The sequence below is a fragment of the Brachyhypopomus gauderio genome, chromosome 8, assembly GCF_052324685.1.
Source record: "Brachyhypopomus gauderio isolate BG-103 chromosome 8, BGAUD_0.2, whole genome shotgun sequence".
In the NCBI taxonomy this organism is placed as follows: Eukaryota; Metazoa; Chordata; class Actinopteri; order Gymnotiformes; family Hypopomidae; genus Brachyhypopomus; species Brachyhypopomus gauderio.
The window spans coordinates 27,430,948-27,452,682 of NC_135218.1; the positions used below are offsets into that span (position 1 = coordinate 27,430,948).

The 21,735-nt window shown below is 42.0% G+C and overlaps 1 protein-coding gene across 3 annotated transcripts in view; it reads left to right on the plus strand.

Annotated features, from left to right (window-relative positions):
* The window catches only part of col18a1b (collagen type XVIII alpha 1 chain b), a 48,346-nt gene extending 27,048 nt beyond the window's left edge, over nucleotides 1-21,298 (plus strand). For all 3 annotated transcript variants that reach the window (XM_077016003.1, XM_077016001.1, XM_077016002.1), the window contains exons 9-40: nucleotides 4,433-4,495; nucleotides 4,636-4,719; nucleotides 4,788-4,835; nucleotides 4,935-5,066; nucleotides 5,185-5,238; nucleotides 5,316-5,360; nucleotides 6,591-6,734; nucleotides 6,839-6,904; nucleotides 7,010-7,036; nucleotides 7,144-7,242; nucleotides 7,359-7,394; nucleotides 7,488-7,571; nucleotides 8,426-8,458; nucleotides 8,601-8,636; nucleotides 9,261-9,320; nucleotides 9,437-9,514; nucleotides 9,877-9,912; nucleotides 10,194-10,247; nucleotides 14,230-14,310; nucleotides 15,331-15,399; nucleotides 15,576-15,603; nucleotides 15,728-15,781; nucleotides 15,968-16,002; nucleotides 16,152-16,268; nucleotides 16,376-16,547; nucleotides 16,715-16,779; nucleotides 17,887-18,015; nucleotides 18,113-18,145; nucleotides 18,910-19,494; nucleotides 19,896-20,093; nucleotides 20,234-20,349; nucleotides 20,429-21,298. In XM_077016003.1, the coding sequence (XP_076872118.1) occupies nucleotides 4,433-4,495; nucleotides 4,636-4,719; nucleotides 4,788-4,835; nucleotides 4,935-5,066; nucleotides 5,185-5,238; nucleotides 5,316-5,360; nucleotides 6,591-6,734; nucleotides 6,839-6,904; nucleotides 7,010-7,036; nucleotides 7,144-7,242; nucleotides 7,359-7,394; nucleotides 7,488-7,571; nucleotides 8,426-8,458; nucleotides 8,601-8,636; nucleotides 9,261-9,320; nucleotides 9,437-9,514; nucleotides 9,877-9,912; nucleotides 10,194-10,247; nucleotides 14,230-14,310; nucleotides 15,331-15,399; nucleotides 15,576-15,603; nucleotides 15,728-15,781; nucleotides 15,968-16,002; nucleotides 16,152-16,268; nucleotides 16,376-16,547; nucleotides 16,715-16,779; nucleotides 17,887-18,015; nucleotides 18,113-18,145; nucleotides 18,910-19,494; nucleotides 19,896-20,093; nucleotides 20,234-20,349; nucleotides 20,429-20,630 (3,063 nt within the window). In that variant the 3' untranslated portion in view covers nucleotides 20,631-21,298. The remainder of the gene's footprint in view (nucleotides 1-4,432; nucleotides 4,496-4,635; nucleotides 4,720-4,787; nucleotides 4,836-4,934; nucleotides 5,067-5,184; nucleotides 5,239-5,315; nucleotides 5,361-6,590; nucleotides 6,735-6,838; nucleotides 6,905-7,009; nucleotides 7,037-7,143; nucleotides 7,243-7,358; nucleotides 7,395-7,487; nucleotides 7,572-8,425; nucleotides 8,459-8,600; nucleotides 8,637-9,260; nucleotides 9,321-9,436; nucleotides 9,515-9,876; nucleotides 9,913-10,193; nucleotides 10,248-14,229; nucleotides 14,311-15,330; nucleotides 15,400-15,575; nucleotides 15,604-15,727; nucleotides 15,782-15,967; nucleotides 16,003-16,151; nucleotides 16,269-16,375; nucleotides 16,548-16,714; nucleotides 16,780-17,886; nucleotides 18,016-18,112; nucleotides 18,146-18,909; nucleotides 19,495-19,895; nucleotides 20,094-20,233; nucleotides 20,350-20,428) is intronic.
* Nucleotides 21,299-21,735: the final 437 nt, after the last annotated feature.

Here is a 21,735-nt window from a genome sequence, read left to right on the forward strand (position 1 = left end):
GGTGATCTACCCTGGGGAAGGGGAGGTGATCCACCCAGGGGGAGGTGAGGTGATCCACACTGGGGGAGGGGAGGTGATCCACCCGGGGAAGGGGAGGTGATCCACACTGGGGAAGGGGAGGTGATCCACACTGGGGGAGGGGAGGTGATCCACACTGGAGGAGGGGAGCAAGGTTATAATCGTTAGCGATAAAAAAATCGATAACTAACTATAACTATATTACATGTTTAGAAAACTAACTAAAACGTACTGAAATTATAGAAAGGATACCCTTCGTTTTCGTGTTTGTCAGTTTATTTATAAGTCTTGTGAACTGATATGAGATCGATTTATTTTCACTATTAGTTTTATATTAGCTGACAGAAGCGTACGACACCTCATGGTCCGTCACGTCTCGTGTTTAGAGCTCCTGCTCGCTATGCTAGCCTGCAAAATTACGACAACAAAAGTTGGGATAACACGGCGAGTCCTGTATGGGATTATTAAAATATGACTACGAGGAAGACTACGTGTCTTGTAGTGGAAACAGGTGATAAAATATATAGAGTAGTTCTCAAGAGGAAAAACCCCACGAATCTCAAAGTTCACACAAGAGGGCTGACTGCCAGTACCTTGACAAGCTAGACTGTTAAGTAGCTCCGCCGAAAGAGAAGCACCATCCCGGCTAGGTAGCACCGGGAAGGAGAACCATAATGGACCGTCTTCACCAGTGATCAAATAGCTGCTGGTTAGTTAATATGCAGAAAAACTGCAAGCGGGTGGATGCACTAGGTAATGTGTTGAGAATCGATGTCAACATGGCTGTGTTACTCGATTATTCAAAAAATTTAGCTTTTCACGCGAACCAAAATAGGGTTACGCTGCACTTAAGGCTTCTATCTTGTGGACTGTTAGTTTAAAATGTTATCTTTTGATGAGTTTTTATTACACAATATTTACTTTGGACTTTTTGAATCCTGCACCTGACAAATAACCCAAAGTATAAAAACTAATGAAAACTAAACTAAAACTAAGCTTTAAAAATATATTAAAACTAATAAAAACTAGCAAACATGCTCTAAAAACTAATTAAAACTAACTGAATTAGAAAAAAAGTGAAACAATGAAATAAAAACTAAACTATAATGAAAAATCCAAAACTATTATAACCTTGGAGGGGAGGTGATCCACACTGGGGAAGGGGAGGTGATCCACCCAGGGGGAGGGGAGGTGATCCACAGTAGGTGGCAGTGATAACATCTAAACGTCAACCTGTAAGATCTTGTCCAGACAAGCGTGAGTGCTGTTATTGGTAAACAGAATTGTCTAGGAGCCAGACCAGCGCTGACATTAAACAACTTGTTGACTGGTGTAGTCGGCCTGCTGACTATGGCAACCATGAAATACCATATAACCTGTATATATATACCACCACCGGCCACCAGAGGGATCAAACCAAACAAGCTACACCAGTTTAACGACCCTTTACAAGCAGTGCCCTCCAAGATGCTGGTTGCTGAATTGCTTGGTCAGCGTAGGTCAGATTAGCCGGTATCTCAGGTAGAGGTTACAGGACCTGTTCTCTGGCATCTTTTTCTCTCTTTTCTTCTTGAGTCTCTCTCTGGTCTCAGGGGGTCTTTCCTCTCCCTCTAAAAGCTGTTGTCTTTTAATCTAAAGAACAGCTTTGTTCCCATCTTTCTTGTTTTCCTTTTGTTACTCTTTTTGTTTATTTCTTTCTTTGTGTCTCGCTGTATGAGAGAGCCAGTCCTTCCCCTGCGTCCTTTGTTATCTGTTTCCTGCCCAAACCATTTTGACTACAACCTTCGTTTGTTTTCTCCTCCACCTTCTCCTGGCTGGTCCTTTTGCCCCCTTTTGTTCTCTCTCCCCAGTTGTAGTTTAGCTCAGCAACTATCTACCCCACCCCGTGTTGGATCACACAGATCACCCCTGGCCAGCCACCCCGTTACAGTACTCTTATAATCTTCTCTGTGTTAAACACGTGCTGTTAGAAATCCAGAAGTATGACTAGAAGAGTTTTACAGCTCAACCAGTGAGTGAGTGTTTGATGATACAGCGGTTACTTAACAGGCCCTAGTACAGGGTCTGGGACCTTCTCGTCTGGGAGAGCCGTGGAAGCTGCATGCTTTAAAACTCATTTCCGTGAGAGCCATATGATATTTTTAATTTGAATGTTTTAATTAAGACCAATAACTGTTGGTATAATACGTCTGAATTTCTTCCTGCTGTTCCATACTGGATATTTCGATGTAAATATAGCCTGGCGTATATATGTGACCGTTTCATTGATGAGATGGGTAGAAAATAGACGCATGGATTAAAATACGTGATAATGTTTTATATTTTGAAATGTATTAATTTTTTTAACACTGATTTCTGTAGCGCTTTTACTTTAAAATGTCAGCGGAATAATTCATTACTTATCGTGTTAGGAAACATCGTGTCAACTAAGATTTATCTGCGAGCCAGACGCAGTCATCAAAAGAGCCACAGGTTCACCACCCCTGCGCTAGTAATACAGTTAAACATCTTCTACACAAAACTACGCCATCTGCTGGTGTTACACTGAAATCTGTAACCACCGAATTCTGTGACTGTAGCCATCGCAACACACAGGATCACCATTTCTGATGGCTGTGCGCTGCTGTCTCTCAAACACTTTGTGCAAGTGATGAAAACACCTGAAATCATATTGTTGGGGTCCCATAGCCGGGCTGCTAAATGCAGGTGTAAGATCTCAGTGTGAAGCGCTGGCTGTAGGGTGCGAACAGCCACCACTGCACTGAGCTGTGACACCATCATCTCTGAGTGACCAATCACACGTCACCATCTGCAGCTATGGAAATGTGTTTTATGAAGTGACCAATCACTCTTAACTATCTGACAAACTATAAGCTTTGATGTTTGTGGTAGCAGATTGGGGAAGACCTGATCTAGAATCATAACCCCAACACTACTGAACACAGTCATGACCCCAACACTACTGAACACAGTCATGACCCCAACACTACTGAACACAGTCATTACCCCAACACTACTGAACACACAGTCATTACCCCAACACTACTGAACACAGTCATGACCCCAACACTACTGAACACAGTCATGACCCCAACACTACTGAACACAGTCATGACTCCAACACTACTGAACACACAGTCATGACCCCAACACTACTGAACACAGTCATGACCCCAACACTACTGAACACACAGTCATGACCCCAACCCCACTGAACACACAGTCATGACCCCAACCCCACTGAATACACAGTCATGACCCCAACCCCACTGAACACACAGTCATGACCCCAACCCCACTGAACACACAGTCATGACCCCAACCCCACTGAACACACAGTCATGACCCCAACACTACTGAACACACAGTCATGACCCCAACACTACTGAACACACAGTCATGACCCCAACCCCACTGAACACACAGTCATGACCCCAACACTACTGAACACACAGTCATGACCCCAACCCCACTGAACACACAGTCATAACCCCAACCCCACTGAACACAGAGTCATAACCCCAACCCCACTAAACACAGTCATGACCCCAACCCCACTGAACACAGAGTCATAACCCCAACCCCACTGAACACAGTCCTGACCCCAACCCCACTGAACACAGAGTCCTGACCCCAACCCCACTGAACACAGAGTCCTGACTCCAACCCCACTGAACACAGAGTCATGACCCCAACCCCACTGAACACAGAGTCATGACCCCAACCCCACTGAACACAGTCATGACCCCAACCCCACTGAACACAGAGTCATAACCCCAACCCCACTGAACACAGAGTCATAACTCCAACCCCACTGAACACAGTCATGACCCCAACCCCACTGAACTCAGAGTCCTGACCCCAACCCCACTGAACGCAGAGTCATGACCCCAACCCACTGAACACAGAGTCATAACCCCAACACTACTGAACACAGAGTCATAACCCCAACACTACTGAACACAGAGTCATGACACCAACTCCACTGAACAGAGTCATGACCCCAACCCCACTGAACACAGAGTCATAACCCCAACCCCACTGAACACAGTCATGACCCCAACCCCACTGAACACAGAGTCCTGACCCCAACCCCACTGAACGCAGAGTCATGACCCCAACCCACTGAACACAGAGTCATAACCCCAACACTACTGAACACAGAGTCATAACCCCAACACTACTGAACACAGAGTCATGACCCCAACCCCACTGAACACAGAGTCATAACCCCAACCCCACTGAACACAGAGTCATGACCCCAATCCCACTGAACACGTTGGAGATTAACTGGATTGTCAATATTGAGCCTTGAGGAACATCAATACCTAACATCACAAATATTCTCAGAGACTGAGATGTCAACATGTTGTGGAAACTAACAAATGAACTGTTTCCTCCCAATGTCGTTTAGGGGCCTGTAGGACCTCCTGGCTTTCCTGGAACACCAGGTGTCAGTGGAGCCAAAGGCCAGAAGGTAGCAGTTTTGGAAAATATTAAGTTACTAAATTCAGTAAGATGCTCCATGTAATGCATGGAAAATGCATCATGTCCACAGAACAGAGGAGTCCTGAGTCATGACAGGTCTTGTGTCTGATCACTCTCTTTGTCCTGCAGGGAGAGATTGGAGAAGGTAGTCCCGGTCCGGCAGGACCACCCGGACCTCCTGGACCCCCCGGGCCCTCACTTACTGACCGGACTGTAAGTAAGTTACTTGGATATATAACACCCAACATGACTTCTGTTACATTCACCTATCTCCTCTACAGACATTTGTTGACATGGAGGGTTCTGGATTTCATGACACGGGAAGGCGGGTATGTGTCTTACGGGATCTGTCCCCAGAGAGTTTGAAGATTGATTTTGTGTTGCGTCTACCAAGCATGTGCTGGATGGGTCTCCTGGTTATTTTTCAGGGTGTCCGTGGTCCTCCAGGCCCTCCTGGGCCCCCCGGACCTCCAGGGCCTTCAGGACCTCCTGTTTCAGAAGGATCTGTAAGACTTGGTCTTCCTGGGCCTCCAGGAAAAGATGGAACCCCTGGACCACCTGTATGTATACTGCACGTTTCTGTGTTGTTCAGCTCCAACCACACGGTCTTTTATTTCATCATTACAAAGTGACGAGGTGAAGACTCTTACTTTAATGATCTTCTCTTCTTCAATATAGGGGCCACTGGGTCTGCCCGGACCTCCTGGACCCCCTGGACCTCGTGGTGATAAGGTAAAGGTCAAGATGAAGACCCATTTCATTTCAAACATAGCGATGTCCATCTTAACATACTTCCCTGCGTCTCATAGGGAGACTGTGGTGAACTGGGTTCTCCTGGACAATCTGGAGAGAAGGTAAAACACATTAACATTGTGGGTCTTCATGATTGTACACAATTGTCCTCCTGCATTTTAAAATGTTAATGTTAAAATTTGAACCAGAGATGCTCACATTAAAAGAAACATCCTTTTAAAATGCTTTTTACTACTGTGTAGTGTAGTGAATAGTATTTTTAAAAGTCTGGTTCTGTTAGCATGAGTACTTATGCTTGAGTGTTAAGATATTCAATATACTAATAGAATATGTATGATAAGTATGTATCTTAATAAAGTATGAATCATTGTATTACTCAGAATGAGCTCTTATCTCCAGCACAAATCCAGTCAGAGTCAGTGAGTGTGGTCCAGCACTAATGGGGAGTTTATCTTGTGCGGTGATGCCAAGGTCTTTCTGTACACTTCTGCTGTTCTAGCAACACTCCAGCCCTTTAATATCCTCTGGACAATACTACCATTCTGACCTTTATCATGAAGGTCAAAGGTTATAGGTTAAATGTATACACCGTAACATTAAAACAAGGTTAGGTGTTGATAGCTCCACAAATGTTTAATTTACATTTTACCATCCAGCTGGTATTTTTCCTAAAGGTTGTACTGTTTCTAATTTCATTAATTTCCCTGCAGTATGACCAGACAGCAGTGACTAACTTGGTCATACTTGAATATTGAGGAGTGGGTATGGACCCTAGTGATTCTCTATTGATGGGCCGTAACCCTGGACTACAACCCCCACGTCTAACCCGTCCCTACCTCTGACTCTTACTAAATTAGTGCAGACTTTTCTCTGATATCATGAGATAATTAAATCTTAATCACAAAAAAAAACCTCAAAAGTATTTCGAAAGTAAGTCGAACTGGGCACGTTGATGGTGTTTGTTATAGACAGTGTTGGTTAACTAACCTGACCCTTCATATTCACCTGGTTCCAGCGAGCCGCACGTTATGGTGGCGATAGTGGAATGATATACACAGTCTGCGTTACTTTACGTTATAGCTCATTACTGCCCTACATTTATTACTGCGTAATATATATTTTCGAGTCTATAAAGACATGAATGCCCAAAGTGATGAATGTGTTTATTTAGCACTGTGTTAACTCACACGCCACCACACACGTAGCAGGACCCTCAGCCTGGAATCAGGTCCTGCACATTCTCATAGCAGAAAAACAATCCAGGGGGTTTCACTGCTGTTGTTCTGAGACACACGTGTTTAGTGTTGTCTCTGTGTTTCTTCACCCTGCAGGGTGCAGAAGGCACTGCAGGGCAACCAGGAGATCTAGGATTGGTGGGTCGAGCAGGTCTACCTGGACCTGTGGGCCCCAGGGGACCTCAAGGACCTCCTGGACTTCCTGGACCTCCTGGACCCATCATCAGATTTAATATAAGTGTGAGTTAATAACAAACTACCTTTTAAAACAGGGGGTGGGGGTGGGCATATATACAGTGTATTTCAGACATGCTTCTACTGTTCTCTGTTGTCTGTGTGTTTAGAGTGGAGAGGAGTCTGAAATTGTTCCTCAGTTTGTTCCTGGCGTGATGGGCCCGCCTGGCCCAGAGGTAACTTCACTTACCTTTATTATCCCTCCACCATGGAAGTGACATCATAGCTGAATCATTAACCTCTCGCGCTTTGACGTCCTTGATGTTTTTGTAACGTTCCAGGGTCCACAAGGAATTCCTGGATTGCCGGTGAGTTGCTGGATCTGTGCATGGTGCATGCGGATTAATGCCAGCACAAGATTCAGAACGACTTTACGCACTTTAAGATTGTCTTCTCATCTCCGTAAACCTTTCAGGGGTTGACGGGCTTGCCTGGAATTCCAGGTGAGAAAGGCGGCGAGGGTCCCAGAGGTCGCGACGGGATCCCCGGACTCGATGGCTTCCAAGGGCAACCGGTGGGTCACGTTGTCTGCAGACCTGAATTCTTCAACAAGTCTGATTAATCACTGCAACGTAATAATAAGCTAAGAAAGTACAGATATTCTTTCTTCTGTCTCAATCTTTCCTGCAGGGAGAACGGGGTGATCAAGGGCTGAAAGGCGACCGTGTAAGAGATCACTACTTTATTATCATGAGCCATAATAATGACTCGGAGGTTTTCTGGTCAGTGGGGCGCTCTGACGTGCACGTGTGTTTTTAGGGAGAGCCTGGCCCACTCGGAGGACCTCCTGGGCCTCCAGGACCTCCTGGGCCTCCAGGAGCAGTGACCCTTGTTTCAGCCACTGTGAGTTTGGACTCAGTCACCGCTGTTGCTCCCAGACATTTCAACCCAGCTTACGCCACGTTCCACAGAAACCCATCATGAAGTGTGTTTTTGTGTTTACTGCGCTGAAACTGCACGCATTCTCTGTGTTGTTCTTGTGTTTATTGCTAAGCCTCCACCATGAACTACCATTACTACTCTCATACCGAGAGCCAGGTCTCTCCAGGGACAGGCAGGTCACCCTCACCTACCTGTTTCACCAGACCGCACTGCCACATTGCAGTGTTTAGTGTTAGGAGTTAAGCAGGTAACTGCTAAAATGTTCATTCTAGTTTACCATTGCGTGAGGGACCTGTAGCGAGGAGGTTTTCATCCACACACTTAATCACACACATAAATATTTATGACATTTAGCAGACATCTCTCACACTTAATTAAAAACCCACCATTCAACCGTTAGATGATCACGGCTTAGATAACTACTGTCAGCTACCACTATGGGCTCCACTAACCAACGACACACTGCCCTCAGAGAGAACACTAGCAGATATGAATGCAACAATAAGCACAATTCTAACCAATGATACAACTGAAACCCCCAAACTGGTATACAAACCCACAAACTGGTAACAACATCAGAGGGTCAAAGTCTCACCTACTTACACGCAAAGCAGTCAGCCAAGCCCCCAAAACCAAACACACCAACCTATGTGTAGCTTGGACTGACTATAAGAAAGTATATAAGTCTATGCCTCACACCTGGATACATGAGAGCCCTATGGAAACAGGAAGGATGCCCTATTAAATCAGGAAGGGTGCCCTCAGACGTCTCCAGGTGTGAGTAATACATACAGTCTCTTCATTCTTCATTTCAGGATGGCAGAGCAGATGAAATCCATGGACTAAAGGCAAGTATTGATCACTTTTCATCTTTAATCAATATGCATATGCTAATCATACTATGTAACGACAATTTATACTATGTAAAGACGAATCATACTATGTAATGCTATGTCATGTGTGTTTAAATATGTATTTTGTCTTTCCTAGGGTGAGCCTGGAGACCCTGGAAAAGCAGGATTTCCTGTAAGTTTTTAATGCTGATTCGGACTGAACTTATTTGTTTTGGCATTAACCGCTTAGCTTGCTAGAAGGGTCCGAATGGAGTCGCTACAGTCGCTACACGCCACCTCCGTGATAAGACATCAGAATCTATCTTGGTAGTCAGGAGGTAGACCCAAACCAGGTCTCCAAGAGCATAGTCCTAACATGAGAGGACTATTGGCAGATGGCAGTGCTAATCTCTAATAGCAGTGGACGAGGTCCGTCTGGGGGCCGGTGGGGGCCAGTGGGGGCTGGTGGGGGCCGGTGCTTCATTCTGTAGATGCTCCGCACTAGTGGAGCTTGTTTTTTACATCCCGAGCCACCAGCAAACTTCACCGAATGTGCCCTGAGATTGTGGCTCTCGATTCTCAGCAGTGGTAGTATCATTGACCACATTTGCACTGAGATACCTGAGATGTACAATGCTACTGAGGCAAGCAGGATATTTAGATATAGTACTTATTTCAAAGGTAATAAAAGCTGTCTTGGTTTTAAATAATATTGTCTTGAGTAACAGAAAGTGATTACAAATTGGATAAATTATGTGTGTTATTTATTTATGTATTCAGTTTTAATCTATTTAAAACAGTATTGTGTTTTTTCCAGGGTCCAATGGGACCCAAAGGGGACCAAGGGGTCCCAGGGTCACCAGGGACATCTGTTAAGGTATACGATATACATTATATACCTCATATGGCGGAATTCATGCGAAGAAATCAAGCAAACCCAAGTTAGAAGGCAGTGGTTTGTTTCACCACACATTCTGGATCCGTTCTTTGTAGGGCCAGAAGGGTGAGCCCGGCCTGGTTCTTGGTCCAGATGGAAGCCCCGTTTATGTTGGCGAGCGGACTGGTGAAATGGTGATGTTCCCTCAAACTCTAACTTAGTTTTTCATTTAAGAACTTAAGATTCAGCAATAGGCAGAACAGCCACAGTGTAGTTTCTCATGGAGTTTCTCACAGTGTAGTTTCTCATGGAGTTTCTCACAGTGTAGTTTCTCATGGAGTTTCTCACAGTGTAGTTTCTCATGGAGTTTCTCACAGTGTAGTTTCTCATGGAGTTTCTCACAGTGTAGTTTCTCATGGAGTTTCTCACAGTGTAGTTTCTCATGGAGTTTCTCACAGTGTAGTTTCTCATGGAGTTTCTCACAGTGTAATTTCTCATGGAGTTTCTCACAGTGTAGTTTCTCATGGTAATTATGCCCTTTGATCTCTTTTATAAGGATGTACCTGGACCTCCAGGACCAATGGGACCTCCAGTGAGTTTATGACATTTAAAAATATTACACACAAATAAAAAATATAGCATAAATAGCATTTGGGCCATAAATCATAAACTTTATGTTTCTTAATATTATATATATATATTATATATAGTAATATATAATATAGTTATATATATATAGTGTTATATATATTATAACACATTGTGCAAGTGGTTTAGTACATTACAAATCCCATCACTGGTTTAGTACATTACAAACCCCATCACTGGTTTAGGACATTACAAACTCACTTGTCTTCTGCTGCTTCCATTAAGGGCCCCCGGGGGCCTCTTGGGCCAAAGGGAGAAATAGGACTACCAGGAAGACCAGTGAGTTCTGGGCACTGGAATAGTGCATTACAATATTACAGTATCATAACTCAATACTGCATTACATTATTACAGTATCATAACTCACTAGTGCATTACATTATTACAGTATCATAACTCACTAGTGCATTACAATATTACAGTATCATAACTCAATACTGCATTACAATATTACAGTATCATAACTCACTAGTGCATTACAATATTACAGTATCATAACTCAATACTGCATTACAATATTACAGTATCATAACTCAATAGTGCATTACAATATTACAGTATCATAACTCACTAGTGCATTACAATATTACAGTATCATAACTCAATACTGCATTACAATATTACAGTATCATAACTCACTAGTGCATTACATTATTACAGTATCATAACTCACTAGTGCATTACAATATTACAGTATCATAACTCAATACTGCATTACAATATTACAGTATCATAACTCAATAGTGCATTACAATATTACAGTATCATAACTCAATACTGCATTACAATATTACAGTATCATAACTCAATAGTGCATTACAATATTACAGTATCATAACTCAATACTGCATTTCATTATTACAGTATCATAACTCACTAGTGCATTACAATATTACAGTATCATAACTCAATACTGCATTACAATATTACAGTATCATAACTCACTAGTGCATTACAATATTACAGTATCATAACTCAATAGTGCATTACAATATTACAGTATCATAACTCACTAGTGCATTACAATATTACAGTATCATAACTCAATAGTGCATTACAATATTACAGTATCATAACTCAATACTGCATTTCATTATTACAGTATCATAACTCACTAGTGCATTACAATATTACAGTATCATAACTCAATACTGCATTACAATATTACAGTATCATAACTCAATACTGCATTACAATATTACAGTATCATAACTCAATAGTGCATTACATTATTACAGTATCATAACTCACTAGTGCATTACATTATTACAGTATCATAACTCAATAGTGCATTTCATTATTACAGTATCATAACTCAATAGTGCATTACATTATTACAGTATCATAACTCAATACTGCATTACAATATTACAGTATCATAACTCAATAGTGCATTACATTATTACAGTATCATAACTCACTAGTGCATTACATTATTACAGTATCATAACTCAATAGTGCATTACATTATTACAGTATCATAACTCAATACTGCATTTCATTATTACAGTATCATAACTCACTAGTGCATTACATTATTACAGTATCATAACTCAATAGTGCATTACATTATTACAGTATCATAACTCACTAGTGCATTTCATTATTACAGTATCATAACTCACTAGTGCATTTCATTATTACAGTATCATAACTCAATAGTGCATTACATTATTACAGTATCATAACTCAATAGTGCATTACATTATTACAGTATCATAACTTACTAGTTCATTACATTATTACAGTATCATAACTCAATAGTGCATTACATTATTACAGTATCATAACTCACTAGTGCATTACATTATTACAGTATCATAACTCAATAGTGCATTACATTATTACAGTATCATAACTCACTAGTGCATTACATTATTACAGTATCATAACTCAATACTGCATTACAATATTACAGTATCATAATTCAATAGTGCATTACATTATTACAGTATCATAACTCACTAGTGCATTACATTATTACAGTATCATAACTCAATAGTGCATTTCATTATTACAGTATCATAACTCAATAGTGCATTTCATTATTACAGTATCATAACTCAATAGTGCATTACATTATTACAGTATCATAACTCACTAGTGCATTACATTATTACAGTATCATAACTCACTAGTGCATTACATTATTACAGTATCATAACTCAATAGTGCATTACATTATTACAGTATCATAACTCAATAGTGCATTACATTATTACAGTATCATAACTCAATAGTGCATTACATTATTACAGTATCATAACTCAATAGTGCATTACAATATTACAGTATCATAACTCAATACTGCATTACAATATTACAGTATCATAACTCAATAGTGCATTACATTATTACAGTATCATAACTCAATACTGCATTACAATATTACAGTATCATAACTCAATAGTGCATTACAATATTACAGTATCATAACTCAATACTGCATTACAATATTACAGTATCATAACTCAATAGTGCATTACAATATTACAGTATCATAACTCAATACTGCATTACAATATTACAGTATCATAACTCAATAGTGCATTACATTATTACAGTATCATAACTCACTAGTGCATTACAATATTACAGTATCATAACTCAATAGTGCATTACATTATTACAGTATCATAACTCACTAGTGCATTACAATATTACAGTATCATAACTCAATACTGCATTACATTATTACAGTATCATAACTCAATAGTGCATTACAATATTACAGTATCATAACTCAATACTGCATTACAATATTACAGTATCATAACTCACTAGTGCATTACAATATTACAGTATCATAACTCAATACTGCATTACAATATTACAGTATCATAACTCAATAGTGCATTACATTATTACAGTATCATAACTCACTAGTGCATTACAATATTACAGTATCATAACTCAATACTGCATTACATTATTACAGTATCATAACTCAATACTGCATTACATTATTACAGTATCATAACTCAATAGTGCATTACAATATTACAGTATCATAACTCAATACTGCATTACAATATTACAGTATCATAACTCAATAGTGCATTACATTATTACAGTATCATAACTCAATACTGCATTACAATATTACAGTATCATAACTCAATAGTGCATTACAATATTACAGTATCATAACTCAATACTGCATTACAATATTACAGTATCATAACTCAATAGTGCATTACAATATTACAGTATCATAACTCAATACTGCATTACAATATTACAGTATCATAACTCAATAGTGCATTACATTATTACAGTATCATAACTCACTAGTGCATTACAATATTACAGTATCATAACTCAATAGTGCATTACAATATTACAGTATCATAACTCAATACTGCAATACAATATTACAGTATCATAACTCACTAGTGCATTACAATATTACAGTATCATAACTCAATACTGCATTACAATATTACAGTATCATAACTCACTAGTGCATTACAATATTACAGTATCATAACTCAATACTGCATTACAATATTACAGTATCATAACTCAATAGTGCATTACAATATTACAGTATCATAACTCACTAGTGCATTACATTATTACAGTATCATAACTCACTAGTGCATTACATTATTACAGTATCATAACTCAATAGTGCATTACATTATTACAGTATCATAACTCACTAGTGCATTACAATATTACAGTATCATAACTCAATACTGCATTACAATATTACAGTATCATAACTCAATAGTGCATTACAATATTACAGTATCATAACTCACTAGTGCATTACATTATTACAGTATCATAACTCACTAGTGCATTACATTATTACAGTATCATAACTCACTAGTGCATTACATTATTACAATATCATAACTCAATAGTGCATTACAATATTACAGTATCATAACTCACTAGTGCATTACAATATTACAGTATCATAACTCACTAGTGCATTACATTATTACAGTATCATAACTCACTAGTGCATTACAATATTACAGTATCATAACTCACTAGTGCATTACATTATTACAGTATCATAACTCACTAGTGCATTACAATATTACAGTATCCTAACTCACTAGTGCATTACATTATTACAGTATCATAACTCACTAGTGCATTACATTATTACAGTATCATAACTCACTAGTGCATTACAATATTACAGTATCATAACTCAATAGTGCATTTCATTATTACAGTATCATAACTCACTCAATTTGAGGTTCCAAGTAACTAAATGTTTGTTCACTATTGGTAATTCCAGGGACGGCCAGGAATAAATGGGAATAAAGGAGAAAAAGGAGATTCTGGATTTGGAGCAGGTGGACACAGACATGTATATCCGGTAATGGACACATATGTACACAGACATGTATATCCGGTAATGGACACATATGTACACAGACATGTATATCCGGTAATGGACACATATGTACACAGACATGTATATCCGGTAATGGACACATATGTACACAGACATGTATATCCGGTAATGGACACGTATGTACACAGACATGTATATCCGGTAATGGACACGTATGTACACAGACATGTATATCCGGTAATGGACACGTATGTACACAGACATGTATATCCGGTAATGGACACGTATGTACACAGACATGTATATCCGGTAATGGACACGTATGTACACAGACATGTATATCCGGTAATGGACACGTATGTACACAGACATGTATATCCGGTAATGGACACGTATGTACACAGACATGTATATCCGGTAATGGACACGTATGTACACAGACATGTATATCCGGTAATGGACACGTATGTACACAGACATGTATATCCGGTAATGGACACGTATGTACACAGACATGTATATCCGGTAATGGACACGTATGTACACAGACATGTATATCCGGTAATGGACACGTATGTACACAGACATGTATATCCGGTAATGGACACGTATGTACACAGACATGTATATCCGGTAATGGACACGTATGTACACAGACATGTATATCCGGTAATGGACACATATGTACACAGACATGTATATCCGGTAATGGACACATATGTACACAGACATGTATATCCGGTAATGGACACATATGTACACAGACATGTATATCCGGTAATGGACACATATGTACACAGACATGTATATCCGGTAATGGACACGTATGTACACAGACATGTATATCCGGTAATGGACACGTATGTACACAGACATGTATATCCGGTAATGGACACGTATGTACACAGACATGTATATCCGGTAATGGACACATATATATATAACTGTGTACAGCTGCAGTATGTTGTCTCAGTCAAACACTGCTATATCACATCTTGCTAGAGCTGATATGGATGTATGAGATTATTGGGTTGTTTTCAGGGACGCCCTGGACCACCAGGACCACCAGGACCACCTGGACCTCCAGGACCTGTAGTACCTGTGGACAGGGTCAGTGTAACTAACAACAGCGTAGACAGGACAGTAGCCTCTATATGTGCTACTGGGTGTATGTGTTAGTGGCTTTCTGGAGCTGCATATGTTTTGGTTATAAACAGATAAATGACCTCAATACCCAAAGAGCGATCAGTCTGTGATAACGTATTAAGACACCTTGGGTTTTTCAGGGATATGAAGACTCCAGACCTTATTATAGTAAGTCAATGTTTTGGTAATTTGGGTAAAGGTACACATTCTAACTGGGGATTCCAATACGAGCATTTTATACTTTTATACTATACAAGAGCATTTAAAATCATTTAAAATTCTTTCCTTACAGGCAGCAAAGGGGAGAAAGGAGAGAGAGGAGCCCCGGGTATCCCTGGTTTGCCAGGTACAGGTTCCAAGACCGACACTGCCACAGCAAATCTAACCTTATGGCCTCTCAGTAACACAGAACTACTTCTCCACTTCTTCTGCTGGGAGTTACAGAACTGCACAGCCATTCTTTCCTTATAGTTCTTTCAAAGTCCCAATCTGTTTGCCACTGACAAGATGTTTGTTCTTTTAAATGTCACAGGATTGACTGGCAGCTTCGACATTTATGCGCTGAAGGTAAGTGGATGCCAGCCAAGGAGTCGGGAATGTCAATCCTACTGATTAACTGTAAATAACTGCAATTAACACACACGTAACTGTGTGTGTGTGTGTGTGTGTGTGTGTGTGTGTGTGTGTGTGTGTGTGTGTGTGTGTGTGTGTTGAAGAATGAATGTAAGGGTGAGAAAGGCACTAGAGGTCAAAAGGGAGAGCCCGGGGGTGGTCCGTACAGCCCTCACTACGGTCCAGGAGAAGGTCGGGTTCCTGGGATCCCAGGACCTCCGGTAACAGTTCACATCTCTGACTGGACCACGATGGCACCTCTCACATGTCCAGTGAATAATGCTCATCTTACTAATCTGGTACACATAATGTTTGTTCTGCTCAATAGGGCCCTCGAGGAGAATCTGTCGTTGGACCTCCAGGTCCTCCAGGACCTCCTGGAATTCCAGGAACTGGTTATCCTGGTCAACCAGGAGCTCCAGGTCGTGCTGGACCACCAGGACCACCAGGTCCAGGAGCAGGTCCAGGAACAGGTTCAGGAGCATACAGACCTTCACAATGTGAGAAGCATAGAAACACACTGCTTGATTCTAGAGGGAAAAATCCATTTAGACTCTGCCTGTTATACATACTATACGCATATAGTGTATAACTTCCAGTAATGTTAGACTATTAAAATCTGAGTTCATGGTAACACTTACATAATGTTTCTTTATCTCATGTGTAGCTCTCAATATCCCTGGACCTCCTGGACCTCCTGGTCCTCCTGGAAGTCCTGGACAATCATTTGGAGTAAGTTAACTTATCTTTATTGTATTATAAAAACCATAATTAATGGCTGTTTTATCACCTAATAACGATTTTTAAATGTAAAAAAATTTTATTATCATAATAATTTTTGATTATCACATTATCACATACCTACTTAGGGTCGAGAGTACAGAGTAATGGAGGAAGTGAAAGAGAGGTAAAGAAGAGAGTGCAGGCAGGGTGGTGTGGATGGCATAAAGTGTCTGGGGTGATCTGTGATAGAAGGGTGTCTGCTAGAGTGAAAGGAAAGATCTATAGGACAGTAGTGAGACCTGCTATGTTGTATGGACTGGAGACAGTGGCACTGACAAAGAGACAGGTGAGGGAGATGGAGGTGTCTGAGATGAAGATGCTGAGATTCTCATTTGGAGTGACGAGGAAGGATAGGATCAGAAATGAGTTTATTAGAGGATCAGCACATGTAGCATGTTTTGGAGATAAAGTTAGAGAAGCGAGATTGGGATGGTTTGGGCATGTACAGAGGAGGGAGGAGAGGTATATTGGTAGGAGGGTCTTGAGGATGGAACTTCCAGGCAAGAGGAGGAGAGGTAGACCTAAGAGGAGATTTATGGATGCAGTGGTAGAGGATATGAGAGTGGCTGGTGTGTCAGTGGAGGACACTCAGGACAGGGCCAGATGGAGGAGTTTGATCCGCTGGGGCGACCCCTAAACGGGAATAGCAGAAAGAAGAAGAAGAAGAAGAAGAAGAAGAAGAAGAAGACTTGTCAGTGGTCATTTGATATTTGTATAGTTGTTTTCTAGGCATTAATAATACACTTTGAGTAATTGATTTTCTTGTACAATGGTATATTATCATAGTTCTAGTTTATATAATATTTATAGTGTAGATAATTCACAGCCTCAATGTGTCAAATGATTTACAAATGAAATTTATAACATTTCAAATGACAGTGTGTGAGAGTATGAAATATTTTTACAGCCAATAAACTATTAGATAATTTGTCAATTGTTTCCATAAATGTTTAACAAACTATCCGTTAAATATTAATGGACTTTTATTATAGCCTGCTATAGTTTTCTTTCCTGTCTTTTCAAACTTCTCTGTTTACCTATTTATCATCTCTTCAGGTCATGGTGATGAGGTCTTTTGACACAATGGCTGCCACAACTCGACACCATCCAGAAGGGACGTTGGTCTACGTCATAGACAACGCAGACGTCTATGTCAGAGTGCGAGATGGTGTCCGGAAAGTCATGGTACAACACCACACTACCATAGCATGATAACAGCACGGTACATTCACCAAACTGCGTGAACCATGCTTCACTCTGTGATTTTTTTGGATTATTTCAGCTGGGAGAATACACACCTTTCCCAAGATTTGTGGTGAGTTTTGACCAGTATTTATGTTCTAGCATTAAACTTCTATGTTTTGGACTAAAAACATATAAATATGATGGACAATACTGGGGCAGGCGAATGTCTTTGAGGAGAATGTCTTTGCAGAGAGCATCACAAGTGTGACCCTCATTCTCTCCACCCCTCCCCACCCCTCCCCACCTCTCTCCACCTCTCTCCACCCCTCCCCACCCCTCCCCACCTCTCTCCACCCCTCTCCACCCCTCCCCACCCCTCCCCACCCCTCCCCACCCCTCCCCACCTCTCCCCACCCCTCCCCACCCCTCTCCACCCCTCCCCACCCCTCTCCACCTCTCTCCACCTCTCTCCACCCCTCCCCACCCCTCTCCACCTCTCTCCACCTCTCTCCACCCCTCCCCACCCCTCTCCACCTCTCTCCACCCCTCCCCACCCCTCCCCACCCCTCTCCACCTCTCTCCACCCCTCCCCACCCCTCCCCACCCCTCTCCACCCCTCCCCACCCCTCTCCACCTCTCTCCACCTCTCTCCACCCCTCTCCACCTCTCTCCACCCCTCTCCACCTCTCTCCAACCCTCCCCACCCCTCTCCACCTCTCTCCACCCCTCCCCACCCCTCCCCACCCCTCTCCACCCCTCCCCACCCCTCTCCACCTCTCTCCACCTCTCTCCACCCCTCTCCACCCCTCTCCACCTCTCTCCACCCCTCTCCACCTCTCTCCAACCCTCCCCACCTCTCTCCACCCCTCTCCACCCCTCTCCACCTCTCTCCAGGATGGTGATACAGCAGCAGTAGGACCCCCACCGGTGGTGCTTTACTCTCTGGATCCTGCTGCGACAGCCCCTCCCCCGAGACTTGACCCATCGCCTGAAGGACAACAGCCTGAGCTTCTGGATCCAGACCTCCACCCACCAACAGACCCACGATACTCCACCGATCCAAGACAACCTCCACCAACAGACCCACGATACTCCACCGATCCAAGACAACCTCCACCAACAGACCCACGATACTCCACCGATCCCAGACAACCTCCACCAACAGACCCACGATACTCCACCGATCCCAGACACCCCCCACCAACAGACCCACGATACTCCACCGATCCAAGACAACCTCCACCAACAGACCCACGATACTCCACCAATCCCAGACACCCCCCACCAACAGACCCACGATACTCCACCGATCCAAGACAACCTCCACCAACAGACCCACGATACTCAGACCCACGATTCTTAGACCCCCGATACTCAGACCCTAAATACTCAGACCCACGATACTTGGACACATCAGGACGCTGGCCCTTGGCTCCAGAACGCCAGGCTCCTGCCCACACACACTCCTCTGGTCCTGCCGTCAGTATTCAACTCCGTTACCAATCTCCTCTTCCACTTCCTCTCTGCTAATCAGACTTGCTCAGGGAGTAAATTAGAGTAGATTTAGATGTTTCATGGAGAGTAAACAAACACCAAATCATAATTATTTGTAACAGAGCAAAACAGAATTCCAATGTGGGAATATTATTGGTGTAAAGTATGTGTTTGATAATGTCTCATTCATGTCTCATTCTAGCGAAAGTTACATGTGTTTCCTCGAATGTTTAAATTATTATTACAAATAGATATTTAAAGCCTTGGAAATAATTATCAAGACTAATTCTAACTCGTGAATTATCTAGACTAATTTTAAGTAATTAACTAATTATATAGAGAATCAGTTCTGCAAACTTTGTGGCCTTTGATTTTTCTCCCTCTAGTTGCACCTCATCGCCCTCAACTCGCCCCTAGAGGGCGACATGCAGGGGATTCGTGGGATCGACCACCAGTGTTTCCTCCAGGCTCAGGCTGCTGGCTTTAAAAGCACGTTCAGGGCCTTCCTGTCCTCACGGCTCCAGGATCTCCACAGCATAGTGCACAGGAACAACCGTCATCACATTCCTCTCGTGAACCTGAAGGTGTTTATCACCACCATTCCTCCCCACTGAAGTATATGAGCTATAGACATAATACATAAGAACACAAATACAGACTGCGTGAACATACATTAAGTTCTTGACATTTGCACTTCACTGATGTTCTGATGTTCTTCCTTCAGGATGAGGAGTTATTCCGCAATTGGGAGTCCATCTTTAACGTCTCAGACGGCCGCATGACGGAGAACGCACGGATCTACTCGTTCGACGGCAGAGACGTCCTCGAAGACGACGCGTGGCGAGTGTTACTCTTCCTCCCAGATGCCTCAGGACCAGGCCGTTTCTCGTCTGTTTCTCACTGTCGTTGTCTCTCGCAGGCCGGAGAAGCTGGTGTGGCACGGCTCCAGCCCCGCCGGGCTCCGTCAGACGGACAGCTACTGCGAAGCGTGGCGGACCAACAGCCATGCTGTGACAGGCACGGCCTCCTCCCTCCTGGACGGACACCTCCTGCAGCAGACCGCACGCAGCTGCTCCAGTTACCACATCGTGCTGTGTGTGGAGAACAGCTACATTGCCTAGCAACAGCCGTGACACCATGACCTCTGGAGTTTTTTGTTTTTGGGGGTTTTTTTTTGGTTTTTACAGCTGCCTCAGAAGAACACACACACACACACACACACACTCATGGTTCAAAGCCATGTCTTCATGTACAGTCCTCTCCTGTACTCGTAAAGTGGAACCGCAGGACTCCAGTAACCCGCCCGTGCCGGATGGAACCCTCCCAAACCCACACCAGCATCCACACAGCTGCCACGTCTCGCTGTGTTGGGAATTTGAATGCTGTGTTTGGAATGGTCCATCACCCAAACCCGGAGCCAGAAAACGGCTGGTTTGAAGTGGGATAGAGGGTATGTGAGGAAGTCTAAGCCAATCTCAAGTCTGAAATTGTAGAGTTATAAAATGCACTTACTAGACAGGTGTGCCTAATAACATGTCCTAGTGTAGGTTCCTATTTGCGTGATTTTAATAAAGTGGTTGGTAAATGTAATTACAGAATTATAAATACATGAAATTTAGGGTAGGATAACACAAAGGTGGCTGTATTCTTACATTTCAGCTAACATTCCAAATCACCTGAGTGTCTGATAAAAATGTTTAGCTCAGGTTAAGAAAAAAAAAAACTTTTTAAACCACTGTGTGGAAAACTAATCAGACTGAACTGGGAAGGACACATACGCAGACCTGACCCAGTTTAGTACCTAAAACTCTTGTCACAACATTCCATGAAACCAGTCAGCCAGTGGGTTGGAAATACACAAACTTAAATGATGGAATGAGGGAGATGCTCATTAAACTATGGGATTTTGCTTAGAACTACAAAACTTTTACAAAAATGTTTTGTATTTAGTTCACACAAAGTCTCAGGCAAACCTTCCATCTGGACCATTTCCACCCAATTCTGATCAAACTACTCAGGTTTGAGCACCTGACCTCACCACTCAGCCCACATTCCTCTCATCTTTAGGTTAGGATACATTTTCACATTGTGCGACCACCAGTTACCAGGTAGTAGAGAATTATCTTTATAAACCAATCAATCTTTTGAGCTAAAAGCTCAGAATGCTGTAGATGACACATTTATAACAATCTAAGGAGTCGATTATTGGATGGTGCTTTCATAAAA